General features: G+C 35.5%; 1 protein-coding gene across 1 annotated transcript in view; it reads right to left on the bottom strand.

Moving 5' to 3' along the window:
- Positions 1 to 1,767: 1,767 nt before the first annotated feature.
- Positions 1,768 to 14,052, bottom strand: part of LOC138064343 (centromere protein K-like) — a 24,798-nt gene continuing 12,513 nt past the window's right edge. Inside the window, exons 5-10 of the mRNA XM_068926394.1 lie at positions 12,457 to 12,503; positions 11,030 to 11,112; positions 10,819 to 10,917; positions 10,396 to 10,531; positions 5,920 to 5,973; positions 1,768 to 2,906 (exon numbers count right to left, since the gene is read on the bottom strand). Of these exons, the coding sequence (XP_068782495.1) occupies positions 2,748 to 2,906; positions 5,920 to 5,973; positions 10,396 to 10,531; positions 10,819 to 10,917; positions 11,030 to 11,112; positions 12,457 to 12,503 (578 nt within the window). The 3' untranslated portion in view covers positions 1,768 to 2,747. The remainder of the gene's footprint in view (positions 2,907 to 5,919; positions 5,974 to 10,395; positions 10,532 to 10,818; positions 10,918 to 11,029; positions 11,113 to 12,456; positions 12,504 to 14,052) is intronic.

Raw genomic sequence — 14,052 nt, 5'->3', positions numbered from 1 at the left:
GACTGAGACCACATACAAAAATAATTATTGTGAAGTGACAGAAGGCTCCAGCTAACTGAACCTAACAAAACAAATATCTGAACTATTCACAATCACACTATCCACTAAAAGGTCACAGTCACATCTTACTCAGGCTGGTAGCTCTGAATGGTCATCAACTTTTGTCTTGTTTTTTTTTTTTTTCCCCAAGCCAGCTTTGGGGAGTTGGAAATTGACATTAAGAAAAACAAACCCTTCTTTCACAGACAGTGAATCACAGAGTCCGGTATTAGCATTTACAGAAGTGTTAATTCCAGTTAAACAACTGTCAATTGGACAATCAAGAAGTAAGGGGGGAAAAACCACACAAGTTATCCTACTGTGTCTTTAGATCCACTCCTCAGCTTTCCTGATGGTTGATCCTACTGACTAACGTTCCAGGTTTCCCTCATAAAGAAGATCAGTTCTTCATTACCGCCTTGAAATTCTTCACTTCATTTGCCAGGATTCTGCTGGGAGCTTGCATTTTCAGCAATAAGAAGAAATAGATTATGGAGAGCTTTTCTTTTGCAGTAGAAAGAGCCTAAGGAGCCTAAGGAAACAACTTGACATGGAAGTACTGGGTTCTGAGCATGCCCTAAGCCTAAGCAGACAGCCTTTCTGGAATGCAGCAAGACAGTGTGTAGCCATATGAGGGTCTTCAAGGAGTCTGGCACAGCCATGGAGGGACAACATATAAAAACCAGGTCAGGTGTAGAGCTATACTTTGCAATAGACCTTTAAGGTCCAGCAATTAGCAGGACAGGGATTTCTGGAACTGCATGTTGTTCATTTTATGTAACAGTCACTCATGACCCTAACTTCTGTAAGTGTACTTTTTGGGAAGATTTATATTTAACACCTACACAGCATCCTACTGCAGTGAGTTCTACAATTTAAATTAAAGCTTTATATGAAGAAGTGCTTTCTTTTAAAACCATCCTGACAGTTTACTTGGATGAGATAGTTTTTGTGTTATGAAAAATAATGAACGTTTCCTATTCACCTTCTCTAGAGCGCTCGGTTATACGCTGTTTATATTGTCTCTCTCTCTATATATATATAAAATGCACACATATATATGAGAGTTTTTTTAAAAACAGAGAAACAACTTTGTTTTTAACATTTTCTCTTCTCCTACTTACCACCCTCACCACTGACGCAGACATCCAGGGTCAATGAAATATTTGAGCATTACAATATTAGTAGTAAGATAAAAAGATAGTAGAATGCAGAGTATTTAAAAACTGATGAAGACAAAAAAACCCAAAGAGACAATGCTGGAAAGCTAAGGTTAAAAAAAAAAAAACACTTAGCTATTTTAATAATTAAGTGACAAAACTGGCAGATAAACGTGTAACTGCATTCACTCAAAAATATGAGACAATGAATTTTTTGCTTAACAGGTAGTAGGGCTTAAAAAAAAAAGAAAAAAAAAGAAAAAAGGTAATTATGCTAGAACTTGCACTGAATTGTTCCCCCTTCATTCCCTAAGTGTCCTTGTATCATCGGTAAAGCCCTCACATGAAATACTCTGCTGAGCCCTATCCAGGTAGACTTTCATAGTCATTTTCATTACCTGCAATATGTAACTGCAACAAACTTAACAACAAGCCTAATTTCCCTTCAGTTATTGCCCATTTATTTTCTTTACCTGTATTACCCTTTATTTTAATATGAACTGAAAAATCATTAATGTTTATACCCCTACCTGAAAACCGAATAAACTAAATTATCGTTACACTGAAATCTGGTTAATCAAAAGCATATTTTATTTCCCAAGATTATACTCGCTGCAGATCTGTAGGAGTGGAACTTCCAGCTTCAAATCCAGGGTTCATTGGGGACTACTTGTGTAAAAATGGGCAAGTTATCTGTGCGCCTAGGGACTACAATAATGAGGGCTATACAAAAGCAAATTAGGATGACAACAGAATGCCATTCAGAAGGTAACTATCAGTTGACCTACTTTACAAACTACAGAGATCTACAGAACACAAAGACGTATTATAAGCCTTGATAAATCAGATACGAAAAGTGAAGGCAGATGCTATTAGGCAATATAACATAACACAAAAAGGGTCTGTCCAGGAAACATACAGTTGTAGATCTGCAGGCTGAATATCTTCATTCCATCGCACAGAAAGATGCGCCAACTCTTCTAAATGTTTATCTTGAAACCAATACATGTTTGCAAAGCCTCTGGAAAACAATATCTTGTTGAAGATGCTACTTCACTGGTAGTTCTAAATCTCTCCAAGGCCTCCTTTGGGGCAGCTGGGTTAACTAAAGTTTTGACTTGCTAAGTGCAACAAAATACTAAATGAAATCACGATGAGTTAAAGAAATCTAAGAAATGTATATAAAAGAAAAAAGTCACATGTAAAATACAATCTTTAAAGTCAAAAGGACTGTTAAACTTCTTTACTTTGTCTGTTACCTGAATTTGCATCTTATTTAAGCAGCTGAAAAAAAAAATTTCAGAATGCAAATCTTGGCATCACTTGCCATAAAACTGAAAAACAATTGTAGCTATGAATAGTTGAAGTTGAAAATCGTCTTTTTTCATACTTTACACTCTTACCAAATGCATGTTACCAAAAAAAAAAAAAAACTATCCAACAGGAAGAGATTGCTGATATGAAAAAAAGTTTACAATGAAATCATAAATACATCTTCCCCGCTGGTAAGAACACTGGTGTTTTGTTTTAAAGTAAATGACGGTTTCTCTATTGGTGAAAGGCTTCTAAGCGTATCCTGTTTGGATCTTCTGGATGTCTCAGTGCAATTCCATATCGCAGCAGCAGCTCAATATAAGGTGGCCAAAATGAGTCACTGATTGTTAAATAGGGTTCATGTGGTGTACTCATTAATTTGTTTATAAGAATCTGGAAGATCAAAAGGATGAGATTTAGAATGTGAACAGAACAACTCGATTTTGATCTCCTTTAATTAAATTTGTAGATAGGATTGTAATACGTGTGGTTTAGATGGCCTACCTAAGAAATACAAAACTACAGGAGAAACACAAGACCTGTTCAAGGTAGATGTAAAATGAAAAACTTTCAGTTAACTCCCCTATATATTTTCTGATGTAAAAATTAAAACTATAATTCTCCTTTTATTCAGATTAAGTTTTTCAACATCTATCAAAAGTTCTAAATGGACTTTAGATAGCATAACCGTGTAAATACTCAAATAATCTGAATATGAAGGCAGTAAATCCTTAATTAATGTTTAGTATCTGTTAATATAGGGTTACAAGTATTAAAAAAGAGGGAAAGCTAAATTTTTGGAAATCACTTGCTTCAGACCCATAACGACTTACTGCCAGCAAATAATCTTTCTCCCTTACTCTTTCAGATTTTTATCAGAGAAGAATATCTATCTTATGATTTTAACAGTCTTCTCACTAATAAGATGATAACCCTCTATCTTCTTGGATCGGAAAGAATTACTTTTTCTGCGTTTTTGTCCTACTACAGCTAATGTTAAAAATAAATAATTTTACACCTACGAGAAGTTAAACATCACTGTCATAGTTTACAAGGTCACTACTTCTTCACATTAAATCTTTTTGCTAGCCTTATAAGTGGGAAAGTGTACATCACTTCTTGTTTTTGGCATGACGAGCACTCTACAACAATTTTCTCTCCTCTTACTACCTACTTACCTCTCCTTCCTTCCTCAAGTAAATACAGTTAATGGAATTAAAAGCAAATATCTGTTTTGACATTGTTTTCCTGTTCTTAGAGACCATGTTTATGCCCTCATAATATTGCTCATGAGAAATACTGCAGACACCTACGGATGATTAAATCTTACCCATCGCTGGTGCTCTCTCTACTCGTCTTGGATATTAAATCTTTCTACTCAAAGTTTCTAAATGTTCTAGCTCTCCAAATTTTAGCGTGGTACAAAATAGTCTGCCTGCCTTCCTACTGCTAAAGAAAAACACATCAAAATCCTCATTACCAAACTTACCATTTTTTCACCCATTTCTGTGTTCAGAAAAATGCTACCCTGCTGCTGCTCTTCAGAACATTCCAAAGAATTGTTCCAGCTTATTTCTTTTATACTCAATTGCCCCAATTCTGAATATTTCCTCCAATACATTATTTTAGATCACTTGTTGCTCATTCTTTTTTGACATCTGGTATTCCAAAATAACCTTTACAACTAGCACTTATTTCAATACTTTTCTATTGTATACATTGTTTTGAATCTTAAATTATTTCTCTAAATTCTCAGTCTGATAGGAATAACCCCCAAACTAATAAAAAGGAAAAGAATTACTGCATTTAAAGGTAGTATAATAAAAATTCTGAGGTTTGCATGAAAAATGAATTTATTGCTTGTTTTAGTATCTTACATGAATTTAATGCAGAAGGTATCAATATCTCTAAATAATATAAATGTATACAACCAGCTGGTCCAAGGTGTATTAAAATGTACACCTTTCTTATTTAAAAGCAAACAAATGAGGATTAAGGAGACATGGCTAGAAACATAACCACTGGCTGTAATTCTCGATATGAATAAAAAATCAGCAGCAAATCCTAAATCTGTAACTGTAATACAAAGACGACATTGCATTTGTCTCTTTAGAAACTATTATCTGTATCTAAGAAAACAGTTTTGAAATTTAACAGGCACTTGAAACTAGAACCAAGTTGCTCAACAAAAAACAAAACAAACAAAAAAAACATAAAACAAAGATAAGGGACATTCATAGTTTAGGCCAAGATAGTTAAAATTTAAAAATAAGTCTGAATTACTGGGACTAGTTTGTTCTTCCAACTGGAAATCAGACATTATTTGGATATGTTTGTATTTTGGACATGATTAATATTATCAGAAAAATATGAAGGGCACTTCTAAAGTATTAAGAGAGCTTTAAAATTTTATTTCCATAGGGAACAGGGCTATTTTAAATTCTGATTTGTTTTCAAGCTCTGCCTAATTTGGCATTAATAGGCATGCTGAGACACTTGAGGCATATAAAATGAATTTGATGATGTAAGTACAGATTCATCGTCTGAACTTTAAACTAAAGCACAACAATGTCATAGTGACCGGATCTTAGCATCTCAACACCAGAATGTTGTTTTTCATCAAGTTTCCTCTCAGAAAAAAAAAAAAGTGTTTTTCAGGGAGGTCTTACACATAGATCCTTATAAATATCTGAAGGATGAGGATGGAGAAGGAAGGGGAAATTTTATTTAATTTCAAATACTACATTTCAGACAAGAAGGAAACCAATGCTAGTTAAAAGATTTTTTTTTTCCTTACAGCTTCCTTGGAATTATGCTGTGCAATTCAAAATCATAACTCGTAATTCAATTAAAATACCCACTAATCCATCTTGGCATCCTTATAAAATCCTTTAGAGATACATTAATCAAATTTATTTCCCCCATATGAAATAAAATAATCCTGTTAATTGTAGAGATTGCACATTAATTGGGCCTCCTAAAACCATTATTATATTACATTTCAGAAATACTTGTACTGAAATAACACAAAACATAGCCTGAAATGGAACATATCTGTTGTCACTGGCTTTTTCTCTTTGTTAAACCACAGCATTTGTCTCCCCTAATACAAGCCACTAAGGCTCATAAAACTTTTTTTTTTTTTTTTGGCTAATAACCACTGTAAAATTCAGGGTTTAAAGACTATTTATGAAATAACATATAATCACTCTCTAACTCAAGCTGAAGGTTAGTTAACTAAACTACTGCCAAGGTTCTTTTTAAAAAAAAAAAAAGTTTCATTTAACTATGTTAACTGTATATCATATACCCTTACCTTATTAATATATTGTGAGTAGATCTGAGTATTACAAAATCCCCCAAATCTCCCTCTCTAAAAAACCACAAACAAACAGAAAAAGCTTACCTCTAAAATTTCATGCAGTGTTATAAGTTGTACAGTTGGCTCTTCAGAAGAGTTCTGCAAAGACAATCCCGCAGCCAAGTTAGAAACTAAAAGAGTCAGGAAGAATCTTAATTGACAAAGAAAAACAATCACACAATTCTTTGATTGCATAGTACACAATCGATGAATTTTACTTACATATTTAGTCATGGTACAAATACAAGTTATAATTTATATCATTCATCCATCAGCTCAATATCACAAACTTTAAATTCAACAATATTTTTGTTAAGATTAATCTTCTTAATTGATTACAGTACATCTACATGAGTCTACATTTAAATAAAAACAAGTACATCATATATACAAACACAGTAGAGTAGAAAACATTCTGTGAACATTATTTGTTAGGAAAATAATAATGTTTTCCCTCAAACTTTAGAGAAATTTTTGCAAAGAGCTGCAAATCTGGCATAGCTTAAGAATTCAGTTCATAGTGCCTGAATATTTTCTCATGAGTTACAGATGAGTACTTGTTTGCTGTTACTGTTGACTTTTTTTTTTAAAAAAAACTCGACCAAGTTTAAGAAATAGAGAGTTCAAAAAAAAAAAAAGTTTCCTTGATCATTTACAGTGATCCGTTAGACAATTACTTGTTTCCATTTGCAGTAAGCAAATGAAGTTATTCCCCTATAAACTGATATGAATTCCTTAAGCAACAAATGCCAACAAAACAGTGCTGTTGCATGGTAAACTTGATTTTTTAATTTTTCAGTTTTATCAGTTTCCCTCATCCACTTCACACTCAACAAAATAAAGGACATAATGCAGCACTGGTGGCTGTTTACTCAGTACTGCTGTCGAATGTTTTGACCCAAGTCCTAAGACATTAACAGATGGGCAGCACCTTACATAAACTCTGATTCTGGAACAGACAAGGAAGCAAGGCAGTAAATAAGAAGTCATGAAAGGCAAAGTCTGACTCCTCCTTTCCATCACAGAATTTTTTAAAACTCTCAACTTCAGACAGCTACAAGGGGGACACACTGCTTGCTCCAAGGAGATTTCCTTGCACAAATCACGACTGAGCCCCAACTCAATAACGTGCATCTTGGTGCCTTTACCTTGGTAGTAGGCAGAGGAAGCAGAGGCAACACTAAGAAGCTGTAAAATCTTCCATGGAGCAGTTATGGAGATACTTCGTAACCTTGGCTATTGTATTTCCCAGGTCAAAAATACTACCTCATAACCTAGGTAATAGGTTCAATATTTGTGCCTCAAAGGTAAAATTAGATGACCTTTAAAAAAATTAGTGACCTTTAGTAGTTACTAAAGCTAATACACAAAGACTAAAATCCCAAGGATATTAGTGTAGAGAAGTCTGCACTCCCACAGACCTGGGAGCCCCACAGACTTTTCTTGCTCGGTTTCATAGTATATAGTGCTTTATAGAATTATATTACTTACATATTTTAAGTGCCATAAATCTAACAGGTATCTTCAATTTAACTAATAAAGTCAATTTTAAGCAGGCTGGTCAGTATTATTTGTTTATTTTACCTGAAAGGCACCTTTTCTCCCCTTCCACAGGACCGTTTGATTTACATACAGAATATTCCTTACCGTTTGACTTTCCACAGTTCTTATCTCAAAAACTATGTCTTTTTTGTCTAAGATTGAAAATGCAGTATAACTCTAATATCAGTCACTGCCTATACCAAAGGTGTAGGCTGTCATGGCAGCAGAAGCTAATCCGGGCTGCTGTGATTCAGCCTTCCCTCCAACTCCCAATCCCAGACACTAGCGACAGCTGAAAGGAGGGGTGGAACCAGAAGAGCCAGGCTTAGCGGAGTTTGCACTGGCGTGGGACTGGGGCACCCACCCTGGAAGCACGCTCCCATTCAGGGCACAAGAAGCTTCCCTGAAGGTGAAACAGAGATTACTAACATATAGAGTTATGCTGAACCAAAGACCACCTAGCTGATAAGGGGGGTGAATAACGGGTTCTTCTGAATCAACGTAGCAGCGAATCTCATTGCTACTGCAGGCAACTTGTATTACTAACACATTAAGGTAAAGCAAACATGGCTGAAAATGGCTGCCCCTCCTGCCTTCCCAGTGATCAACTAATCCCTTTAAATGCAGTTCACAGGGGACCTGTTGCCAAGCAGGTGAGATCAAATTGTGTCAAAAGATATAGAAGCAGCTGTAAATTGACAAGCTTTAGAAGAGGGAAGTGAGAGACCGATCAGAGAAGTAAAACTACATTTTAGAGTTCAGGAAATGCATAAATAAAACTAAGGAAAAGTATCAAACTAAGTTTTACTAAATTTTAAAGTATCAAACAAAATGTATCAAACTAAATGTTACATTTTCTGTGAATCAATTTAATTGTAGAAGGTGAGCTACTGCGAGCAGGGTAAGGGTAGATTAATCTCCAAGATCTGCAGCAATTATTTTTTCCTTAGATTTTAGTAAGTTAAATTACATGGAAAAAGACACAGGCAGGGTAACTAATAAGAAAGAAGTTCTAACAGTCAGTCACTATAACTGAGGCAGAAGGGAAAAAAAAAAAAAAAGAGTTGCTTTTGCTTAGGGCTGGAGCGGGACAGCGCAGTCAGCACGTATCTCAGAAGTCTGAGGCCCATACATGAACTCTCCTCTTCTCATCTTTAACGCACTGCTGGATATGACCCTGAGCAACTTCGTCTAACTTTGAAGCTGGCCCTACTTTGATGACAGGATTACACCGGGATGATCTCCAGAGGTCACTTCCAGCCTACATTTTTCTATGACATCAGAGATATGGTAGCAAAGGAATTGGTGTATCTCATTAAAGGAACTATTTTTTTAAGAAAATAATGATACATATGGAAACAAACAGACAACTACTTAAAAATGCAGAAAATGCAATAGATTTACAAAAATCGATAACCACAGACTAGCCCTACAGTTTCCTGGAGGAAAAATGACCCAGACAGATTTTTCTAGAGAAAGGTAAAAATCAGGCTAAAAATCTGAAAACATATGGTTCAAAGAAGACTATTAATGAAGCCCCTGAAGTTTTAGCTTCTTAGTTTTAATAACAGCACAAAAGGTAGAGGTGATCATACTTAGCAACAGCAGGAAACTGGGCGGCACTGATATTCAGAAGAACTGCAACAGAGGGAAACGGGAACGACCTCAAAAATGGACGTCATATTTCTAAGATTGCATTTGATGTTTCTATGTGCAAGATCATGAACTTCCCTCTTAAAACAAGTATTTTTGTTTTACGTTCAGGGTTCATCAGTTGAAACAGAAGAACGAGTGCAATTATCTGCTTATGAGACCATGAGGTACTAATGTTTTGTTTATAATACTAGTTTCTTTCAGTTTCCAAAAAAGATGAATTCAAATGGAAGCAAATACAGAAAAAGAGCATTAGGATAATCCAGGGAACTGAAAAGCTATCTTACAAGAAGAGAACAGGAAAGCTTTCCTAGTTCAGTTAGCAAAACAAAGAATGAGAGGGGATATGACTGCTGTCCATATCAGGAGGAGTAAACACAAGGAAGAAAGAACTATTCTGAGGACAATACTGGCATAAGAATAAATGGATCAGTGTTAGATGTGAATAAATATAGACTGGAAATTAGGAGACTGTTTCTAAACAGAGTGCTGAGGCCCTAGAACTCCAACAGAACAGTAGTAACAAAAAAATTAGTTTTCAAATGGGGCTCAATCAGAGTATTAAAGAAATTATATTTTGTGGTTGTCTGCAATAACAGGGAACTGGATTTAAGACATCCTTTTAGTCCTGTGTTCTTAAGTGTGTCTGAAAGCCAAATCAAACGCAACCTTTTCTGCAGCTTTTTTGTAATTATTCTTTTAAATAATAATAATGGTGAAAGGTTTATTTTTACTGCAGACTTTGAATTTATTATGCAAAATGCTCCCTGGCTGCCTATTTTCCCTAAAGTTTTAAGATAATTTTTGGTGCACTTTGCTTGAACAGGAAACTGATGGTTAACATTCTAAACTACACTATAATTATAAACACTTGTCCTTATTATTGTTCCAAAACCATTGTTAGACAATTAAAATTTGCTTTGCCAAGGAAAATATGAATCCACTTGACTAGTCCAATAAAAAAACCGTGGAACAATTTGGAGTAAACTGCTCACCATTTCTAAATTTGGCACAACTTGCAGTCCAGTAAGAAATACAATACATTGCTATGCATCTTATTGGATAAGGGATATGTGCATTAGGAAGGAAAATATCCAGCTGGGAACAGTGTTAAATAATACAAACCAACTTGAAAAGTATCAATTAAACATAAAGGATCAGCTATAAGAACTACATTTATTTAAAATATAACTGCAGTGTCTATGCCAGCGGCTTTAAAAAAGTATTACATCTATTTAAATACAAACTGATCATTCCACTTTTTACACACACACACACACACACACACATATATGAAACTTATGCATATCTAAAAGCAAATGTTACCTTTTTCTTCTTTTTAGCGCTTCCATCTTCTTCTGGAAGGGGAAAATGCTCTTCTAGGAACTCACCCAAAGCATTCAAGAGTTCTTCTTTATATGCCCTTAGTTTCAGCATTTTATTTTTCAGTTCTTGAAATGCTCTAGTATCCAATGTAATAGTGAAAATATACCAACAGAACATCACAACCAATAAAATAACTTAAAAAATTATCAGGTAAAAAAATTCCATATTTTTCTACTGTTTTAAGATCAATAGCTTGAATCACAGACTACAAGCAGATTGTAGGAATATTTTCTGTTTCAAATACATATTATTGAGTTATTTATTTTACAAAATGAGTAGTACATTGTTAAGATTTTGACTACTCATTTTCTCCTGTTAATACTTAAATTCTTCAATAGGAAAAACTCAACTCTATAGAAATACCTTTTTTCAGAAAACTGTACCACTTGATTTTTCATCTCTTCTTCAATTCCATTAAGAGCATCTACTATCTGCTGCTGTTCCTCATGCCACTGCTGTTCTCTTTGAAACATGAAAAGCAGGAAATAGAATAGACAGTTTTGCTGGACAAGCAAAACAAGACTTTGGAAAAAAAAAAAAGTACAGCAATTATAAATCCAAATTATTGCATTACCTTTTCAGATCTTCTCTCAGTTTTTTGTTCTTTGACTGAACTGTTGACAGCACCATTTCAAGATCATTCTTTACTTTCTGCAACTATAAAAAAGTGAAAAATGAACTTACAGTTCATCTATGACCCTACAGTACATCTATGTCTCTAGTGTTTGTTCTGTGTAATGTTATATCTGTATCTGATATATGAAGCCAGATTTAGAGAGGGCCAAAATTATCTGTAATTTCCTAAGAAAATATTGCTATAGAGTAATGCTAATTTAAAATTTAAATGTTACTGTCCCCAGTTGCTCATTAATGCCTTACTGCATCTCCTTAAAACAACCTAGCTCATTGTAGCTGAAACAGATTGCGGAGCATTCACGTGACCTAATCATCTAATCTGGTGAACTACTGAGGAGGAAACACCTTCCGCACACAAAAAAAGGCACTCCAAAATAAAGATGCTGCAAGAAAAGATTGATGGCATTCATGAATTAAATTGATTGTACTCATGAATTAAGTGACTGTCACTAGTATGTACGTACGCAGAAAGTAAAGAGGGAGAAATACTGAGACTACTGCACCTAAGAGCTGTCCATTCTGTCTAGAGAGGGCAAGTACACCTCATTGGGCTGTGTCTTTCATCCTAATAGGTTATGTCTCTTTAACGAGTTAGGGATACTCCTATGATTTGGAGTCTTTTGGAATATTTTGTCTCCTTTTATGCAAGTTGTGAGAACTGCTTTATATTTTGCTCAAACAAATAAGAATTATAAAAATATTCTACAGACACAAATGTGTTTTATATACGCAATATCTGAAAAAAATTGGAACCCTCAACAAATTAAGTCACAAAATGGGACAGCAAACCAAACATACCATGGCAATGCACTCAGATGGAAGTATGTAACCAATTGTGTTAATAATAGCTTTTAATAACAGTTGGGTTGCCTGATATGAATGACACCAGAGGGAGGAAAGCTGCTAGCAAGAAAACCAATTTTAAACTATTTTTAAATAGTTCATGATCCTAATGTATCTCCATTTGTTGGCCTATGTATGACTATTTCAATACCATAGCCACAAGAATATTCTCAGCTCCTGTTACATATCAATGTTCAGCCCATAACAAAATATTTGCAGACTATTTCCACAGAACTCTGGGAGCTGAGAATACTGACTCTTCTGTGCAACATATAATGTTACGTTATCTTATATCAAGTATGAAATATAGAAAAAAGTGCTTAAAAATAATTAATTACAACTAGGAAATTTTAGTAATTACAACATAATTCAGGGGAAGAAAAACATTAAAAAATAACAATGTTTAAAGAAGCATGCACAATAGCTTAGCCCATCACAGGAGAAGTAATGGGAAAATATAGGAACTGTGTACATTTTTTTTTTTGGAAAAAGTTATTATTGTTAATAAAAAAAGAGACTTACCTCTTCTTTTCCTAATGCTACCAGTACATCTGGATTGGTAGAAATTACTGAAAAATAAAATTAATTGGGGTTTTTTGCATTGTATAACAGACTTGTTTATACTAAAAAACAGTATGTTAGAGACAAACTCAGGTAGCCTCTAAAAAAATAGCTCGGCTATCTGAAACAATTTAAGCATACTTCATGGTGTTCTACTAGGCTGCTCCACTGTCACTCTCCAGTAAAACAAATTAGATCCAAAGTACTGTGTTAAAGCTTCAGGGTTATTTTTTATACCTCAACTAGCTCAAGTATGTAGTACTGAAATATAAAGTGCAGTCGTACTTTGTATTTAACAAGATACGCAAGCCTGATTTTTTCAATGGAAGGGATTCCATCAACATTATCACAGGGGGAAATCAAGCCAGCCTTCCATTTCCCTGTAAAAACAGGCTCATCAAATGACTGAAAAACACCAAGAAGGGTAAGTATTATTTTAATACCACTTTTCTCTGAGCTGAGGTATAGGAATTTTTCATTGCACATCACACCATTTCATAATGTTATTAAGACTTATTTGATCAGAATATTTAGACACCTTTTCTACAGTCCAGATGCCAACATTTTGCAAATATTTTCAAATCAAAGTTATATAAATGGCAGTGTATTTCACAGGATTTCACAAAATCACAGACAAGTTAAGGTTGGAAGGGACCTTTGGAATTCACCTGGCCCAGCTCACCCTGCTCAAAGCAAGGCGACCTAGAGTAGGTTGCTCAGGACCATGTCCAGTTGGATTTTGACTGTCCCCAAGGATGGAAACTCTACAATCTCTCTGAGCAACCTATTTGTTTGTGTTTGACCACCCTCACCTTAAAGTTTTCTCAAGTTTAAATGGAATTTTCTGTGTTCCAATTTGTGCGCATTGCCTCTTCACAGAATCACAGAATCATTTAGGTTGGAAGGGACCTCTGGAGATCATCTAGTCCAACCTCCCTGCTCAAGCAGGGTCCTCTAGAGCATGTTGCCCAGGATCCCATCCAGACGGGTTTTGAATATCTCCAGGGAAGGAGACTCCACTACCTCTCTGGGCAACCCGTTCCAATGCTCTGTCACCCTCACAGTGAAGAAGTTTTTTCTCAGGTCCAGATGGAACTTCCTGTGTTCCAGTTCCTGCCCGTTGCCTCTTGTCCTGTTGCTGGGCACCACGGAGAAGAGGCTGGCCTCATCCTCTCGACACCCCCGCTTCAGATACTTGTACACATTGAGGAGATCGCCTCTCAGTCTTCTCTCCTCCAGGCTGAACAGGCCCAGCTCTTGCAGTCTTTCTTCATAGGAGAGGCGCTCCAGCCCTCTAATCATCTTTGTAGCCCTCCGCTGGACTCTCTCCAGTAGTGCCATGTCTTCTCCTGTCACTGGGTATCACTGAGAAGAGTCTGGCTCTATCTTCCTTACAGCTTCCCATCAGGTATGTATACATTTTGATAAGATCCCCCTCTGAGCTTTCCAGGCTAAATAATCCTCACTTGTTCATGCTCTGCTCATTTGACGGATTCCCTTAATCATCTTCATGGCCCTTCAATGCACTCACTCCAGCATGTCCATGTCCCTCCTGTA

The sequence above is a fragment of the Struthio camelus genome, chromosome W (assembly GCF_040807025.1).
Source record: "Struthio camelus isolate bStrCam1 chromosome W, bStrCam1.hap1, whole genome shotgun sequence".
In the NCBI taxonomy this organism is placed as follows: domain Eukaryota; kingdom Metazoa; phylum Chordata; class Aves; order Struthioniformes; family Struthionidae; genus Struthio; species Struthio camelus.
This window is presented reverse-complemented; position numbering and strand designations above follow the sequence as displayed.